Source organism: Salvelinus fontinalis, unplaced genomic scaffold, assembly GCF_029448725.1.
Source record: "Salvelinus fontinalis isolate EN_2023a unplaced genomic scaffold, ASM2944872v1 scaffold_0239, whole genome shotgun sequence".
NCBI classification, from domain to species: domain Eukaryota; kingdom Metazoa; phylum Chordata; class Actinopteri; order Salmoniformes; family Salmonidae; genus Salvelinus; species Salvelinus fontinalis.
This window is the reverse complement of record NW_026600448.1, coordinates 160,574-180,649: the sequence shown is the minus strand read 5'-3', so window position 1 is coordinate 180,649 and position 20,076 is coordinate 160,574. Positions and strand designations below refer to the sequence as shown.

At 47.7% G+C, this 20,076-nt stretch overlaps 1 protein-coding gene across 1 annotated transcript in view; it reads right to left on the bottom strand.

Annotated features, from left to right (window-relative positions):
• The window catches only part of LOC129844835 (serine hydroxymethyltransferase, cytosolic-like), a 67,760-nt gene extending 47,972 nt beyond the window's left edge, over positions 1-19,788 (bottom strand). The window contains exons 1-3 of the mRNA XM_055912986.1: positions 19,679-19,788; positions 15,288-15,433; positions 12,681-12,796 (exon numbers count right to left, since the gene is read on the bottom strand). Coding sequence (XP_055768961.1) covers positions 12,681-12,796; positions 15,288-15,433; positions 19,679-19,777 — 361 coding nt within the window. The 5' untranslated portion in view covers positions 19,778-19,788. The remainder of the gene's footprint in view (positions 1-12,680; positions 12,797-15,287; positions 15,434-19,678) is intronic.
• Positions 19,789-20,076: the final 288 nt, after the last annotated feature.

Here is a 20,076-nt window from a genome sequence, read left to right as displayed (position 1 = left end):
CAAGTTAGACCCTACAGAGCTGTACTGAGATGGTCTGGTTCCACCTCCACCAAGTTAGACCCTACAGAGCTGTACTGAGATGGTCTGGTTCCACCTCCACCAAGTTAGACCCTACAGAGCTGTACTGAGATGGCCTGGTTCCACCTCCACCAAGTTAGACCCTACAGAGCTGTACTGAGATGGCCTGGTTCCACCTCCACCAAGTTAGACCCTACAGAGCTGTACTGAGATGGTCTGGTTCCACCAAGTTAGACCCTACAGAGCTGTACTGAGATGGTCTGGTTCCACCAAGTTAGACCCTACAGAGCTGTACTGAGATGGTCTGGTTCCACCAAGTTAGACCCTACAGAGCTGTACTGAGATGGCCTGGTTCCACCAAGTTAGACCCTACAGAGCTGTACTGAGATGGTCTGGTTCCACCTCCACCAAGTTAGACCCTACAGAGCTGTACTGAGATGGCCTGGTTCCACCAAGTTAGACCCTACAGAGCTGTACTGAGATGGTCTGGTTCCACCTCCACCAAGTTAGACCCTACAGAGCTGTACTGAGATGGCCTGGTTTCACCAACTTAGACCCTACAGAGCTGTACTGAGATGGTCTGGTTCCACCTCCACCAAGTTAGACCCTACAGAGCTGTACTGAGATGGCCTGGTTCCACCAAGTTAGACCCTACAGAGCTGTACTGAGATGGTCTGGTTCCACCTCCACCAAGTTAGACCCTACAGAGCTGTACTGAGATGGTCTGGTTCCACCTCCACCAAGTTAGACCTTACAGAGCTGTACTGAGATGGTCTGGTTCCACCTCCACCAAGTTAGACCCTACAGAGCTGTACTGAGATGGGCTGGTTCCACCTCCACCAAGTTAGACCCTACAGAGCTGTACTGAGATGGTCTGGTTCCACCAAGTTAGAACTTACAGAGCTGTACTGAGATGGTCTGGTTCCGCCAAGTTAGACCCTACAGAGCTGTACTGAGATGGCCTGGTTCCACCAAGTTAGACCCTACAGAGCTGTACTGAGATGGCCTGGTTCCACCTCCACCAAGTTAGACCCTACAAAGCTGTACTGAGATGGCCTCCTTCCACCAAGTTAGACCCTACAGAGCTGTACTGAGATGGTCTGGTTCCACCTCCACCAAGTTAGACCCTACAGAGCTGTACTGAGATGGTCTGGTTCCACCTCCACCAAGTTAGACCCTACAGAGCTGTACTGAGATGGCCTGGTTCCACCTCCACCAAGTTAGACCCTACAGAGCTGTACTGAGATGGCCTGGTTCCACCAAGTTAGACCCTACAGAGCTGTACTGAGATGGCCTGGTTCCACCAAGTTAGACCCTACAGAGCTGTACTGAGATGGCCTGGTTCCACCAAGTTAGACCCTACAGAGCTGTACTGAGATGGTCTGGTTCCACCTCCACCAAGTTAGACCCTACAGAGCTGTACTGAGATGGCCTGGTTCCACCAAGTTAGACCTTAGAGAGCTGTACTGAGATGGCCTGGTTCCACCAAGTTAGACCCTACAGAGCTGTACTGAGATGGTCTGGTTCCACCAAGTTAGACCCTACAGAGCTGTACTGAGATGGTCTGGTTCCACCAAGTTAGACCCTACAGAGCTGTACTGAGATGGTCTGGTTCCACCTCCACCAAGTTAGGCCCTACAGAGCTGTACTGAGATGGCCTGGTTCCACCAAGGTAGACCCTACAGAGCTGTACTGAGATGGTCTGGTTCCACCTCCACCAAGTTAGACCCTACAGAGCTGTACTGAGATGGTCTGGTTCCACCAAGTTAGACCCTACAGAGCTGTACTGAGATGGCCTGGTTCCACCTCCACCAAGTTAGACCCTACAGAGCTGTACTGAGATGGCCTGGTTCCACCAAGTTAGACCCTACAGAGCTGTACTGAGATGGTCTGGTTCCACCAAGTTAGACCCTACAGAGCTGTACTGAGATGGTCTGGTTCCACCAAGTTAGACCCTACAGAGCTGTACTGAGATGGCCTGGTTCCACCAAGTTAGACCCTACAGAGCTGTACTGAGATGGTCTGGTTCCACCTCCACCAAGTTAGACCCTACAGAGCTGTACTGAGATGGCCTGGTTCCACCAAGTTAGACCCTACAGAGCTGTACTGAGATGGCCTGATTCCACCAAGTTAGACCCTACAGAGCTGTACTGAGATGGCCTGGTTCCACCTCCACCAAGTTAGACCCTACAGAGCTGTACTGAGATGGCCTGATTCCACCTCCACCAAGTTAGACCCTACAGAGCTGTACTGAGATGGTCTGGTTCCACCAAGTTAGACCCTAAAGAGCTGTATGGATATGGTCTGGTTCCACCTCCACCAAGTTAGACCCTACAGAGCTGTACTGAGATGGTCTGGTTCCACCTCCACCAAGTTAGACCCTACAGGACTGTACTGAGTTGGCCTGGTTCCACCAAGTTAGACCCTACAGAGCTGTACTGAGATGGCCTGGTTCCACCTCCACCAAGTTAGACCCTACAGAACTGTACTGAGGTGGCCTGGTTCCACCTCCACCAAGTTAGACCCTACAGAGCTGTACTGACATGGTCTGGTTCCACCAAGTTAGACCCTACAGAGCTGTACTGAGATGGTCTGGTTCCACCTCCACCAAGTTAGACCCTACAGAGCTGTACTGAGATGGTCTGGTTCCACCTCCACCAAGTTAGACCCTACAGAGCTGTACTGAGATGGCCTGGTTCCACCAAGTTAGACCCTACAGAGCTGTACTGAGATGGCCTGGTTCCACCTCCACCAAGTTAGACCCTAAAGAGTTGTACTGGGATGGTCTGGTTCCACCAAGTTAGACCCTACAGAGCTGTACTGAGATGGCCTGGTTCCACCTCCACCAAGTTAGACCCTACAGAGCTGTACTGAGATGGCCTGGTTCCACCAAGTTAGACCCTACAGAGCTGTACTGAGATGGCCTGGTTCCACCAAGTTAGACCCTACAGAGCTGTACTGAGATGGTCTGGTTCCACCAAGTTAGACCCTACAGAGCTGTACTGAGATGGCCTGGTTCCACCTCCACCAAGTTAGACCCTACAGAGCTGTACTGAGATGGCCTGGTTCCACCAAGTTAGACCCTACAGAGCTGTACTGAGATGGTCTGGTTCCACCAAGTTAGACCCTACAGAGCTGTACTGAGATGGCCTGGTTCCACCTCCACCAAGTTAGACCCTACAGAGCTGTACTGAGATGGCCTGGTTCCACCTCCACCAAGTTAGACCCTACAGAGCTGTACTGAGATGGCCTGGTTCCACCAAGTTAGACCCTACAGAGCTGTACTGAGATGGCCTGGTTCCACCTCCACCAAGTTAGACCCTACAGAGCTGTACTGAGATGGTGTGGTTCCACCTCCACCAAGTTAGACCCTACAGAGCTGTATGGAGATGGTCTGGTACCACCTCCACCAAGTTAGACCCTACAGAGCTGTACTGAGATGGTCTGGTTCCACCTCCACCAAGTTAGACCCTACAGAGCTGTACTGAGATGGCCTGGTTCCACCAAGTTAGACCCTACAGAGCTGTACTGAGATGGCCTGGTTCCACCTCCACCAAGTTAGACCCTACAGAGCTGTACTGAGATGGCCTGGTTCCACCTCCACCAAGTTAGACCCTACAGAGCTGTACTGAGATGGTCTGGTTCCACCAAGTTAGACCCTACAGAGCTGTACTGAGATGGTCTGGTTCCACCTCCACCAAGTTAGACCCTACAGAGCTGTACTGAGATGGCCTGGTTCCACCAAGTTAGACCCTACAGAGCTGTACTGAGATGGCCTGGTTCCACCTCCACCAAGTTAGACCCTACAGAGCTGTACTGAGATGGCCTGGTTCCACCAAGTTAGACCCTACAGAGCTGTACTGAGATGGTCTGGTTCCACCAAGTTAGACCCTACAGAGCTGTACTGAGATGGCCTGGTTCCACCTCCACCAAGTTAGACCCTACAGAGCTGTACTGAGATGGCCTGGTTCCACCAAGTTAGACCCTACAGAGCTGTACTGAGATGGTCTGGTTCCACCAAGTTAGACCCTACAGAGCTGTACTGAGATGGCCTGGTTCCACCTCCACCAACTTAGACCCGAAAGAGCTGTACTGAGATGGCCTGGTTCCACCAAGTTAGACCCTACAGAGCTGTACTGAGATGGCCTGGTTCCACCTCCACCAAGTTAGACCCTACAGAGCTGTACTGAGATGGTCTGGTTCCACCAAGTTAGACCCTACAGAGCTGTACTGAGATGGCCTGGTTCCACCTCCACCAAGTTAGACCCTACAGAGCTGTACTGAGATGACCTGGTTCCACCTCCACCAAGTTAGACCCTACAGAGCTGTACTGAGATGGTCTGGTTCCACCTCCACCAAGTTAGACCCTACAGAGCTGTACTGAAATGGTCTGGTTCCACCAAGTTAGACCCTACACAGCTGTACTGAGATGGTCTGGTTCCACCTCCACCAAGTTAGACCCTACAGAGCTGTACTGAGATGGTCTGGTTCCACCTCCACCAAGTTAGACCCTACAGAGCTATACTGAGATGGCCTGGTTCCACCAAGTTAGACCCTACAGAGCTGTACTGAGATGGCCTGGTTCCACCTCCACCAAGTTAGACCCTACAGAGCTGTACTGAGATGGTCTGGTTCCACCAAGTTAAACCCTACAGAGCTGTACTGAGATGGTCTGGTTCCACCTCCACCAAGTTAGACCCTACACAGCTGTACTGAGATGGCCTGGTTCCACCAAGTTAGACCCTACAGAGCTGTATGGAGATGGTCTGGTTCCACCTCCACCAAGTTAGACCCTACAGAGCTGTACTGAGATGGTCTGGTTCCACCTCCACCAAGTTAGACCCTACAGAACTGTACTGAGTTGGCCTGGTTCCACCAAGTTAGACCCTACAGAGCTGTACTGAGATGGCCTGGTTCCACCTCCACCAAGTTAGACCCTACAGAACTGTACTGAGGTGGCCTGGTTCCACCTCCACCAAGTTAGACCCTACAGAGCTGTACTGACATGGTCTGGTTCCACCAAGGTAGACCCTACAGAGCTGTACTGAGATGGTCTGGTTCCACCTCCACCAAGTTAGACCCTACAGAGCTGTACTGAGATGGTCTGGTTCCACCTCCACCAAGTTAGACCCTACAGAGCTGTACTGAGATGGCCTGGTTCCACCAAGTTAGACCCTACAGAGCTGTACTGAGATGGCCTGGTTCCACCTCCACCAAGTTAGACCCTACAGAGTTGTACTGGGATGGTCTGGTTCCACCAAGTTAGACCCTACAGAGCTGTACTGAGATGGCCTGGTTCCACCTCCACCAAGTTAGACCCTACAGAGCTGTACTGAGATGGCCTGGTTCCACCAAGTTAGACCCTACAGAGCTGTACTGAGATGGCCTGGTTCCACCTCCACCAAGTTAGACCCTACAGAGCTGTACTGAGATGGTCTGGTTCCACCAAGTTAGACCCTACAGAGCTGTACTGAGATGGCCTGGTTCCACCTCCACCAAGTTAGACCCTACAGAGCTGTACTGAGATGGCCTGGTTCCACCAAGTTAGACCCTACAGAGCTGTACTGAGATGGTCTGGTTCCACCAAGTTAGACCCTACAGAGCTGTACTGAGATGGCCTGGTTCCACCTCCACCAAGTTAGACCCTACAGAGCTGTACTGAGATGGCCTGGTTCCACCTCCACCAAGTTAGACCCTACAGAGCTGTACTGAGATGGCCTGGTTCCACCAAGTTAGACCCTACAGAGCTGTACTGAGATGGCCTGGTTCCACCTCCACCAAGTTAGACCCTACAGAGCTGTACTGAGATGGTGTGGTTCCACCTCCACCAAGTTAGACCCTACAGAGCTGTATGGAGATGGTCTGGTTCCACCTCCACCAAGTTAGACCCTACAGAGCTGTACTGAGATGGTCTGGTTCCACCTCCACCAAGTTAGACCCTACAGAGCTGTACTGAGATGGCCTGGTTCCACCAAGTTAGACCCTACAGAGCTGTACTGAGATGGCCTGGTTCCACCTCCACCAAGTTAGACCCTACAGAGCTGTACTGAGATGGTCTGGTTCCACCAAGTTAGACCCTACAGAGCTGTACTGAGATGGCCTGGTTCCACCTCCACCAAGTTAGACCCTACAGAGCTGTACTGAGATGGTCTGGTTCCACCAAGTTAGACCCTACAGAGCTGTACTGAGATGGCCTGGTTCCACCTCCACCAAGTTAGACCCTACAGAGCTGTACTGAGATGGCCTGGTTCCACCAAGTTAGACCCTACAGAGCTGTACTGAGATGGTCTGGTTCCACCAAGTTAGACCCTACAGAGCTGTACTGAGATGGCCTGGTTCCACCTCCACCAAGTTAGACCCTACAAAGCTGTACTGAGATGGCCTGGTTCCACCAAGTTAGACCCTACAGAGCTGTACTGAGATGGCCTGGTTCCACCTCCACCAAGTTAGACCCTACAGAGCTGTACTGAGATGGTCTGGTTCCACCAAGTTAGACCCTACAGAGCTGTACTGAGATGGCCTGGTTCCACCTCCACCAAGTTAGACCCTACAGAGCTGTACTGAGATGGCCTGGTTCCACCTCCACCAAGTTAGACCCTACAGAGCTGTACTGAGATGGTCTGGTTCCACCTCCACCAAGTTAGACCCTACAGAGCTGTACTGAGATGGTCTGGTTCCACCAAGTTAGACCCTACACAGCTGTACTGAGATGGTCTGGTTCCACCTCCACCAAGTTAGACCCTACAGAGCTGTACTGAGATGGCCTGGTTCCACCAAGTTAGACCCTACAGAGCTGTACTGAGATGGCCTGGTTCCACCTCCACCAAGTTAGACCCTACAGAGCTGTACTGAGATGGTCTGGTTCCACCAAGTTAGACCCTACAGAGCTGTACTGAGATGGCCTGGTTCCACCTCCACCAAGTTAGACCCTACAGAGCTGTACTGAGATGGCCTGGTTCCACCAAGTTAGACCCTACAGAGCTGTACTGAGATGGTCTGGTTCCACCAAGTTAGACCCTACAGAGCTGTACTGAGATGGCCTGGTTCCACCAAGTTAGACCCTACAGAGCTGTACTGAGATGGTCTGGTTCCACCTCCACCAAGTTAGACCCTACAGAGCTGTACTGAGATGGCCTGGTTCCACCAAGTTAGACCCTACAGAGCTGTACTGAGATGGTCTGGTTCCACCAAGTTAGACCCTACAGAGCTGTACTGAGATGGCCTGGTTCCACCTCCACCAAGTTAGACCCTACAGAGCTGTACTGAGATGGCCTGGTTCCACCTCCACCAAGTTAGACCCTACAGAGCTGTACTGAGATGGTCTGGTTCCACCTCCACCAAGTTAGACCCTACAGAGCTGTACTGAGATGGCCTGGTTCCACCAAGTTAGACCCTACAGAGCTGTACTGAGATGGCCTGGTTCCACCTCCACCAAGTTAGACCCTACAGAGCTGTACTGAGATGGTCTGGTTCCACCAAGTTAGACCCTACAGAGCAGTACTGAGATGGCCTGGTTCCACCTCCACCAAGTTAGACCCTACAGAGCTGTACTGAGATGGCCTGGTTCCACCAAGTTAGACCCTACAGAGCTGTCCTGAGATGGTCTGGTTCCACCAAGTTAGACCCTACAGAGCTGTATTGAGATGGCCTGGTTCCACCTCCACCAAGTTAGACCCTACAGAGCTGTACTGAGATGGCCTGGTTCCACCTCCACCAAGTTAGACCCTACAGAGCTGTACTGAGATGGCCTGGTTCCACCAAGTTAGACCCTACAGAGCTGTACTGAGATGGCCTGGTTCCACCTCCACCAAGTTAGACCCTACAGAGCTGTACTGAGATGGTGTGGTTCCACCTCCACCAAGTTAGACCCTACAGAGCTGTATGGAGATGGTCTGGTTCCACCTCCACCAAGTTAGACCCTACAGAGCTGTACTGAGATGGTCTGGTTCCACCTCCACCAAGTTAGACCCTACAGAGCTGTACTGAGATGGCCTGGTTCCACCAAGTTAGACCCTACAGAGCTGTACTGAGATGGCCTGGTTCCACCTCCACCAAGTTAGACCCTACAGAGCTGTACTGAGATGGCCTGGTTCCACCTCCACCAAGTTAGACCCTACAAAACTGTACTGAGGTGGCCTGGTTCCACCTCCACCAAGTTAGACCCTACAGAGCTGTACTGACATGGTCTGGTTCCACCAAGGTAGACCCTACAGAGCTGTACTGAGATGGTCTGGTTCCACCTCCACCAAGTTAGACCCTACAGAGCTGTACTGAGATGGTCTGGTTCCACCTCCACCAAGTTAGACCCTACAGAGCTGTACTGAGATGGCCTGGTTCCACCAAGTTAGACCCTACAGAGCTGTACTGAGATGGCCTGGTTCCACCTCCACCAAGTTAGACCCTACAGAGTTGTACTGGGATGGTCTGGTTCCACCAAGTTAGACCCTACAGAGCTGTACTGAGATGGCCTGGTTCCACCTCCACCAAGTTAGACCCTACAGAGCTGTACTGAGATGGCCTGGTTCCACCAAGTTAGACCCTACAGAGCTGTACTGAGATGGCCTGGTTCCACCTCCACCAAGTTAGACCCTACAGAGCTGTACTGAGATGGTCTGGTTCCACCAAGTTAGACCCTACAGAGCTGTACTGAGATGGCCTGGTTCCACCTCCACCAAGTTAGACCCTACAGAGCTGTACTGAGATGGCCTGGTTCCACCAAGTTAGACCCTACAGAGCTGTACTGAGATGGTCTGGTTCCACCAAGTTAGACCCTACAGAGCTGTACTGAGATGGCCTGGTTCCACCTCCACCAAGTTAGACCCTACAGAGCTGTACTGAGATGGCCTGGTTCCACCTCCACCAAGTTAGACCCTACAGAGCTGTACTGAGATGGCCTGGTTCCACCAAGTTAGACCCTCGAGAGCTGTACTGAGATGGCCTGGTTCCACCTCCACCAAGTTAGACCCTACAGAGCTGTACTGAGATGGTGTGGTTCCACCTCCACCAAGTTAGACCCTACAGAGCTGTACTGAGATGGCCTGGTTCCACCTCCACCAAGTTAGACCCTACAGAGCTGTACTGAGATGGTGTGGTTCCACCTCCACCAAGTTAGACCCTACAGAGCTGTATGGAGATGGTCTGGTTCCACCTCCACCAAGTTAGACCCTACAGAGCTGTACTGAGATGGTCTGGTTCCACCTCCACCAAGTTAGACCCTACAGAGCTGTACTGAGATGGCCTGGTTCCACCAAGTTAGACCCTACAGAGCTGTACTGAGATGGCCTGGTTCCACCTCCACCAAGTTAGACCCTACAGAGCTGTACTGAGATGGCCTGGTTCCACCTCCACCAAGTTAGACCCTACAGAGCTGTACTGAGATGGTCTGGTTCCACCAAGTTAGACCCTACAGAGCTGTACTGAGATGGCCTGGTTCCACCTCCACCAAGTTAGACCCTACAGAGCTGTACTGAGATGGTCTGGTTCCACCAAGTTAGACCCTACAGAGCTGTACTGAGATGGCCTGGTTCCACCTCCACCAAGTTAGACCCTACAGAGCTGTACTGAGATGGCCTGGTTCCACCAAGTTAGACCCTACAGAGCTGTACTGAGATGGTCTGGTTCCACCAAGTTAGACCCTACAGAGCTGTACTGAGATGGCCTGGTTCCACCTCCACCAAGTTAGACCCTACAAAGCTGTACTGAGATGGCCTGGTTCCACCAAGTTAGACCCTACAGAGCTGTACTGAGATGGCCTGGTTCCACCTCCACCAAGTTAGACCCTACAGAGCTGTACTGAGATGGTCTGGTTCCACCAAGTTAGACCCTACAGAGCTGTACTGAGATGGCCTGGTTCCACCTCCACCAAGTTAGACCCTACAGAGCTGTACTGAGATGGCCTGGTTCCACCTCCACCAAGTTAGACCCTACAGAGCTGTACTGAGATGGTCTGGTTCCACCTCCACCAAGTTAGACCCTACAGAGCTGTACTGAGATGGTCTGGTTCCACCAAGTTAGACCCTACACAGCTGTACTGAGATGGTCTGGTTCCACCTCCACCAAGTTAGACCCTACAGAGCTGTACTGAGATGGCCTGGTTCCACCAAGTTAGACCCTACAGAGCTGTACTGAGATGGCCTGGTTCCACCTCCACCAAGTTAGACCCTACAGAGCTGTACTGAGATGGTCTGGTTCCACCAAGTTAGACCCTACAGAGCTGTACTGAGATGGCCTGGTTCCACCTCCACCAAGTTAGACCCTACAGAGCTGTACTGAGATGGCCTGGTTCCACCAAGTTAGACCCTACAGAGCTGTACTGAGATGGTCTGGTTCCACCAAGTTAGACCCTACAGAGCTGTACTGAGATGGCCTGGTTCCACCAAGTTAGACCCTACAGAGCTGTACTGAGATGGTCTGGTTCCACCTCCACCAAGTTAGACCCTACAGAGCTGTACTGAGATGGCCTGGTTCCACCAAGTTAGACCCTACAGAGCTGTACTGAGATGGTCTGGTTCCACCAAGTTAGACCCTACAGAGCTGTACTGAGATGGCCTGGTTCCACCTCCACCAAGTTAGACCCTACAGAGCTGTACTGAGATGGCCTGGTTCCACCTCCACCAAGTTAGACCCTACAGAGCTGTACTGAGATGGTCTGGTTCCACCTCCACCAAGTTAGACCCTACAGAGCTGTACTGAGATGGCCTGGTTCCACCAAGTTAGACCCTACAGAGCTGTACTGAGATGGCCTGGTTCCACCTCCACCAAGTTAGACCCTACAGAGCTGTACTGAGATGGTCTGGTTCCACCAAGTTAGACCCTACAGAGCAGTACTGAGATGGCCTGGTTCCACCTCCACCAAGTTAGACCCTACAGAGCTGTACTGAGATGGCCTGGTTCCACCAAGTTAGACCCTACAGAGCTGTACTGAGATGGTCTGGTTCCACCAAGTTAGACCCTACAGAGCTGTATTGAGATGGCCTGGTTCCACCTCCACCAAGTTAGACCCTACAGAGCTGTACTGAGATGGCCTGGTTCCACCTCCACCAAGTTAGACCCTACAGAGCTGTACTGAGATGGCCTGGTTCCACCAAGTTAGACCCTACAGAGCTGTACTGAGATGGCCTGGTTCCACCTCCACCAAGTTAGACCCTACAGAGCTGTACTGAGATGGTGTGGTTCCACCTCCACCAAGTTAGACCCTACAGAGCTGTATGGAGATGGTCTGGTTCCACCTCCACCAAGTTAGACCCTACAGAGCTGTACTGAGATGGTCTGGTTCCACCTCCACCAAGTTAGACCCTACAGAGCTGTACTGAGATGGCCTGGTTCCACCAAGTTAGACCCTACAGAGCTGTACTGAGATGGCCTGGTTCCACCTCCACCAAGTTAGACCCTACAGAGCTGTACTGAGATGGCCTGGTTCCACCTCCACCAAGTTAGACCCTACAGAGCTGTACTGAGATGGTCTGGTTCCACCAAGTTAGACCCTACAGAGCTGTACTGAGATGGCCTGGTTCCACCTCCACCAAGTTAGACCCTACAGAGCTGTACTGAGATGGTCTGGTTCCACCAAGTTAGACCCTACAGAGCTGTACTGAGATGGTCTGGTTCCACCTCCACCAAGTTAGACCCTACAGAGCTGTACTGAGATGGCCTGGTTCCACCAAGTTAGACCCTACAGAGCTGTACTGAGATGGCCTGGTTCCACCTCCACCAAGTTAGACCCTACAGAGCTGTACTGAGATGGTCTGGTTCCACCAAGTTAGACCCTACAGAGCTGTACTGAGATGGCCTGGTTCCACCTCCACCAAGTTAGACCCTACAGAGCTGTACTGAGATGGCCTGGTTCCACCAAGTTAGACCCTACAGAGCTGTACTGAGATGGTCTGGTTCCACCAAGTTAGACCCTACAGAGCTGTACTGAGATGGCCTGGTTCCACCTCCACCAAGTTAGACCCTACAGAGCTGTACTGAGATGGCCTGGTTCCACCTCCACCAAGTTAGACCCTACAGAGCTGTACTGAGATGGTCTGGTTCCACCTCCACCAAGTTAGACCCTACAGAGCTGTACTGAGATGGCCTGGTTCCACCAAGTTAGACCCTACAGAGCTGTACTGAGATGGTCTGGTTCCACCTCCACCAAGTTAGACCCTACAGAGCTGTACTGAGATGGCCTGGTTCCACCTCCACCAAGTTAGACCCTACAGAGCTGTACTGAGATGGTCTGGTTCCACCAAGTTAGACCCTACAGAGCTGTACTGAGATGGCCTGGTTCCACCTCCACCAAGTTAGACCCTACAGAGCTGTACTGAGATGGCCTGGTTCCACCTCCACCAAGTTAGACCCTACAGAGCTGTACTGAGATGGTCTGGTTCCACCAAGTTAGACCCTACACAGCTGTACTGAGATGGCCTGGTTCCACCTCCACCAAGTTAGACCCTACAGAGCTGTACTGAGATGGTCTGGTTCCACCTCCACCAGGTTAGTGTATGTGTGTCTCTGCGTCGTGTGTGTGTGTGTGTGTCTCTGTGTGTGTGTGTGTGTGTGTCTCTGCGTTGTGTGTGTGTGTGTGTGTGTGTGTGTGTGTCTCTGCGTAGTGTGTGTGTGTGTGTGTGTGTGTGTGTGTGTGTGTGTGTGTGTGTGTGTGTGGTGTGGGGGGGTACTACCTGAGTACGGCTGTACGTTCACCCCCCACTTGTCAGCGTCCAGTCCGTAGGCCTCCAGAGCTCTCCTCTGACAGAGACGCTCCAACTCATCGACATGTTCTGTACCACCGTAGTACCTAAACACACACACACACACACACACACACACACACACACACACACACACACACACACACACACACACACACACACACACACACACACACACACACACACACACACACACACACACACACACACACACACACACACACACACACACACACACACACACACACACAGGAGGTGGATATCTCCCTCAGCTGTTTGGGTGGTGTGTGTTTCTCTGTGTGATGTGTCTCGGTGTGTGTGTCTGCATGTTGTGTCTCTGTCTGGGGTGTGTGTGTGTGTGTGTGTGTGTGTATATACACAGTACCGGTCAAAAGTTTGGACACACCTACTCATTCCAGGGTTTTTCTTTATTTTCTACATTGTAGAATAATAGTGAAGAAGTCAAAACTATGAAATAACACATATGGAATCATGTAGTAACCAAAAAACAGTGTTAAACAAATCAGAATATATTTAATATTGGATATTCTTCAAAAGTATCCTTGACGACAGGTTGGTAGTCTCCTGGACGGCTCTGTAAGAAGAGAGATGGTCTCTCCTCTATTATATTAACAAAGCAGTCAGAAACTTCCTCTGTTCATCATTGATTTATTTTAGACGTACAAATTACCAAACCCATTCTCTCAGCGATAGATAACCCCCAGAGATCTCTCTGGTCTCTACAACCAAACCCATTCTCTCAGTGATAGATAACCCCCAGAGATCTCTCTGGTCTCCACAACCAAACCCATTCTCTCAGAGATAACCCCAGAGATCTCTCTGGTCTCCACAAGCAAACCCATTCTCTCAGTGATAGATAACCCCCAGAGATCTCTCTGGTCTCCACAACCAAACCCATTCTCTCAGAGATAACCCCAGAGATCTCTCTGGTCTCCACAACCAAACCCATTCTCTCAGAGATAACCCCAGAGATCTCTCTGGTCTCCACAACCAAACCCATTCTCTCAGGAATAGATAACCCCCAGAGATCTCTCTGGTCTCCACAAGCAAACCCATTCTCTCAGCGATAGATAACCCCCAGAGATCTCTCTGGTCTCCACAACCAAACCCATTCTCTCAGTGATAACCCCAGAGATCTCTCTGGTCTCCACAACCAAACCCATTCTCTCAGAGATAACCCCAGAGATCTCTCTGGTCTCCACAACCAAACCCATTCTCTCAGCGATAGATAACCCCAGAGATCTCTCTGGTCTCCACAACCAAACCCATTCTCTCAGAGATAGATAACCCCCAGAGATCTCTCTGGTCTCCACAACCAAACCCATTCTCTCAGTGATAACCCCAGAGATCTCTCTGGTCTCCACAACCAAACCCATTCTCTCAGAGATAACCCCAGAGATCTCTCTGGTCTCCACAACCAAACCCATTCTCTCAGGAATAGATAACCCCCAGAGATCTCTCTGGTCTCCACAACCAAACCCATTCTCTCAGAGATAACCCCCAGAGATCTCTCTGGTCTCCACAACCAAACCCATTCTCTCAGCGATAGATAACCCCCAGAGATCTCTCTGGTCTCCACAACCAATCCCATTCTCTCAGCGATAGATAACCCCAGAGATCTCTCTGGTCTCCACAACCAAACCCATTCTCTCAGCGATAGATAACCCCCAGAGATCTCTCTGGTCTCTACAACCAAACCCATTCTCTCAGCGATAGATAACCCCCAGAGATCTCTCTGGTCTCTACAACCAAACCCATTCTCTCAGAGATAGATAAACCCCAGAGATCTCTCTGGTCTCCACATAAATTGGGGAAAATCTGCGTTTAGTATTTTTTGTCCCTTATGTGTAAAACATTATTCAGAATTCCTTCCAGTTAGATATTCTGGTGCTTTCCGGGTATTTTTTAATTATTAATTGAAGACTTTTGTTACAGAATGCGATTGCTTTTCTTTCCTCTGTCCAGGATACCACTCTGAGTGACTCCCTGTTTAAATAAAAGCTTCATAAAGGTTCATAGCGCCTACCTCTGTCCAGGATACCCCTCTGAGTGACTCCCTGTTTAAATTAAGGTTCATAAAGGTTTATAGTGCCTACCTCTGTCCAGGATACCCTTCTGAGTGACTCCCTGGTTAAATAAAGGTTCATAAAGGTTCATAAAGGTTCATAGCGCCTACCTCTGTCCAGGATACCCCTCTGAGTGACTCCCTGGTTAAATAAAGGTTCATAAAGGTTCATAGCGCCTACCTCTGTCCAGGATACCCCTCTGAGTGACTCCCTGTTTAAATGAAGGTTCATAAAGGTTCATAAAGGTTCATAGTGCCTACCTCTGTCCAGGATACCCCTCTGAGTGACTCCCTGTTTAAATGAAGGTTCATAAAGGTTCATAAAGGTTCATAGCGCCTACCTCTGTCCAGGATACCCCTCTGAGTGACTCCCTGGTTAAATAAAGGTTCATAAAGGTTCATAGCACCTACCTCTGTCCAGGACACCCCTCTGAGTGACTCCCTGGTTAAATAAAGGTTCATAAAGGTTCATAAAGGTTCATAGTGCCTACCTCTGTCCAGGATACCCCTCTGAGTACTTGTTGTTCATACAGGACCCCAGGGCCTCTAGAACAGCTCTGGAGGTGAAGTTCTCTGATGCGATCAGCTCCAGGCCAAAGGTCTGGCGGTGTTTCTCTCGCTTGATGATGGAGAACACCTAACACAATACACCGTTTCATTATAATACACCTAACACAATACACCGTTTCATTATAATACACACCTAACAATACACCGTTTCATTATAACACACCGTTTCATTATAATACACACCTAACACAATAAACCGTTCCATTATAATACACCTAACACAATACACCGTTTCATTATAATACACCTAACACAATACACCGTTTCATTATAATACACCTAACACAATACACCGTTTCATTATAATACACCTAACACAATACACCGTTCCATTATAATACACCTAACACAATACACCGTTTCATTATAATACACACCTAACAATACACCGTTTCATTATAACACACCGTTTCATTATAATACACACCTAACACAATACACCGTTCCATTATAATACACACCTAACACAATACACCGTTTCATTATAATACACCTAACACAATACACCATTTCATTATAATACACCTAACACAATACACCGTTTCATTATAATACACCTAACACAATACACCGTTTCATTATAATACACCAACACAATACACCGTTCCATTATAATACACCTAACACAATACACCGTTTCATTATAATACACACCTAACAATACACCGTTTCATTATAACACACCGTTTCATTATAATACACACCTAACACAATACACCGTTCCATTATAATACACACCTAACACAATACACCGTTCCATTATAATACACCACAATACACCGTTTCATTATAATACACACCTAACACAATACACCGTTCCATTATAATACACCTAACACAATACACCGTTCCATTATAATACACCACAATACACCGTTTCATTATAATACACACCTAACACAATACACCGTTCCATTATAATACACCTAACACAATACACCGTTTCATTATAATACACCTAACACAATACACCGTTTCATTATAATACACCTAACACAATACACCGTTTCATTATAATACACCTAACACAATACACCATTCCATTATAATACACCCAACACAATACACCGTTCCATTATAATACACCCAACACAATACACCGTTTCATTATAATACACCACAATACACCGTTTCATTATAATACACCTAACACAATACACCGTTTCATTATAATACACCGTTTCATTACAATACACCGTTTCATTATAATACACCGTTTCATTACAATACACCGTTTCATTATAATACACCTAACACAATACACCGTTCCATTACAATACACCCAACACAATACACCGTTTCATTATAACACACCTAACACAATACACCGTTCCATTATAATACACCTAACACAATACACCGTTTCATTATAATACACCTAACACAATACACTGTTTCATTATAATACACCTAACACAATACACCGTTTCATTACAATACACCTAACACAATACACCGTTTCATTATAATACACCTAACACAATACACCGTTTCATTATAATACACTGTTTCATTATAATACACCTAACACAATACACCGTTTCATTATAACACACCGTTCCATTATAATACACACCTAACACAATACACCGTTCCATTATAATACACACCTAACACAATACACCGTTTCATTATAATACACCTAACACAATACACCGTTTCATTATAATACACCTAACACAATACACCGTTTCATTACAATACACCTAACACAATACACCGTTTCATTATAATACACCACAATACACCGTGTCATTATAATACACCTAACACAATACACCGTTCCATTATAATACACCTAACACAATACACCGTTTCATTACAATACACCTAACACAATACACCGTTTCATTACAATACACCTAACACAATACCCCGTTTCATTATAATACACCTAACACAATACACCGTTTCATTACAATACACCTAACACAATACACCGTTTCATTATAATACACACCTAACCCAATACACCGTTTCATTATAATACACCTAACATAATACACCGTTCCATTATAATACACACCTAACACAATACACCGTTTCATTATAACACACCGTTTCATTATAATACACCCAACACAATACACCGTTTCATTACAATACACCTAACACAATACACCGTTTCATTACAATACACCTAACACAATACACCGTTTCATTATAATACACCTAACACAATACACCGTTTCATTATAATACACCTAACACAATACACCGTTTCATTATAACACAGTTCCATTATAATACACCTAACACAATACACCGTTTCATTATAATACACCTAACACAATACACCGTTTCATTATAATACACCTAACACAATACACTGTTTTATTATAATACACCTAACACAATACACCGTTCCATTATAATACACCTAACACAATACACCGTTCCATTATAATACACCTAACACAATACACAGTTTCATTATAATACACACCTAACACAATACACCGTTTCATTATAATACACCTAACACAATACACCGTTTCATTATAATACACCGTTTCATTATAATACACCTAACACAATACACCGTTTCATTATAACACACCTAACACAATACACCGTTTCATTATAATACACCTAACACAATACACCGTTTCATTATAATACACCGTTTCATTATAATACACACCTAACCCAATACACCGTTTCATTACAATACACCTAACACAATACACCGTTTCATTATAATACACCTAACACAATACACCGTTTCATTATAATACACACCTAACACAATACACCGTTTCATTATAATACACCTAACACAATACACCGTTTCATTATAATACACCGTTTCATTATAATACACCTAACACAATACACCGTTTCATTATAACACACCTAACACAATACACCGTTTCATTATAATACACCTAACACAATACACCGTTTCATTATAACACACCTAACACAATACACCGTTTCATTATAATACACCACAATACACCGTTTCATTATAATACACCTAACACAATACACTGTTTCATTATAATACACCGTTTCATTATAATACACCTAACACAATACACCGTTCCATTATAATACACCTAACACAATACACCGTTTCATTATAATACACACCTAACACAATACACCGTTTCATTATAATACACCTAACACAATACACCGTTTCATTATAATACACCGTTTCATTATAATACACCTAACCCAATACACCGTTTCATTACAATACACCTAACACAATACACTGTTCCATTATAATACACCTAACACAATACACCGTTTCATTATAATACACCCAACACAATACACCGTTTCATTATAATACACCTAACACAATACACCGTTTCATTACAATACACACCTAACACAATACACCGTTTCATTACAATACACACCTAACACAATACACCGTTTCATTATAATACACCTAACACAATACACCGTTCCATTACAATACACCGTTTCATTATAACACACCTAACACAATACACCGTTTCATTATAATACACCTAACACAATACACCGTTTCATTATAACACACCTAACACAATACACCGTTTCATTATAATACACCTAACACAATACACCGTTTCATTACAATACACACCTAACACAATACACCGTTCCATTACAATACACACCTAACGCAATACACCGTTCCATTATAATACACACCTAACGCAATACACCGTTCCATTATAATACACACCTAACGCAATACACCGTTCCATTATAATACACACCTAACACAATACACCGTTCCATTATAATACACCTAACACAATACACTGTTTCATTATAATACACCGTTTCATTATAACACACCGTTTCATTATAATACACACCTAACACAATACACCGTTTCATTATAACACACCTAACACAATACACCGTTTCATTATAACACACCTAACACAATACACCGTTCCATTACAATACACTGTTCCATTATAATACACACCTAACACTACAGCCTGTGGTACCTGGTCTTAACCCAGCCTGTAGTACCTGGTCTTAACCCAGCCTGTAGTACCTGGTCTTAACCCAGCCTGTAGTACCTGGTCTTAACCCAGCCTGTAGTACCTGGTCTTAACCCAGCCTGTGGTACCTGGTCTTAACCCAGCCTGTAGTACCTGGTCTTAACCCAGCCTGTAGTACCTGGTCTTAACCCAGCCTGTAGTACCTGGTCTTAACCCAGCCTGTAGTACCTGGTCTTAACCCGGGTAAACACATTGTCGGCAAAGGGCGATCGGTTTCAGTCCCGGCCTCTCACACCCCCCCCCCCCCCCCACCCCCCCCCCCCCCACCCCCCCCCCCCCCCCGTGTGACATACCTCAGAGTCGTTGGAGCTGAGTGGTTCCTGCATCATCTTGTTGTGAGACGCCCACACGTCCTTACTGACATGGTGACTGGTACCGTTGCTATGAGACATGATGACTGCTACTGATCTACACACAGACACACAGACAGTCAGTTAGACGATGCCAGACAGTCAGACGATGCCAGACAGACAGTTAGACAGACAGTTAGACAGTCAGACGATGCCAGCCAGTCAGACTATGCCAGCCAGTCAGACTATGCCAGCCAGTCAGACTATGCCAGCCAGTCAGACTATGCCAGCCAGTCAGACTATGCCAGCCAGTCAGACTATGCCAGCCAGTCAGACTATGACAAATAAGATTCTATATTTAGTCAGGTTATCTGGTATTCATACCACATCACTGGAACAGC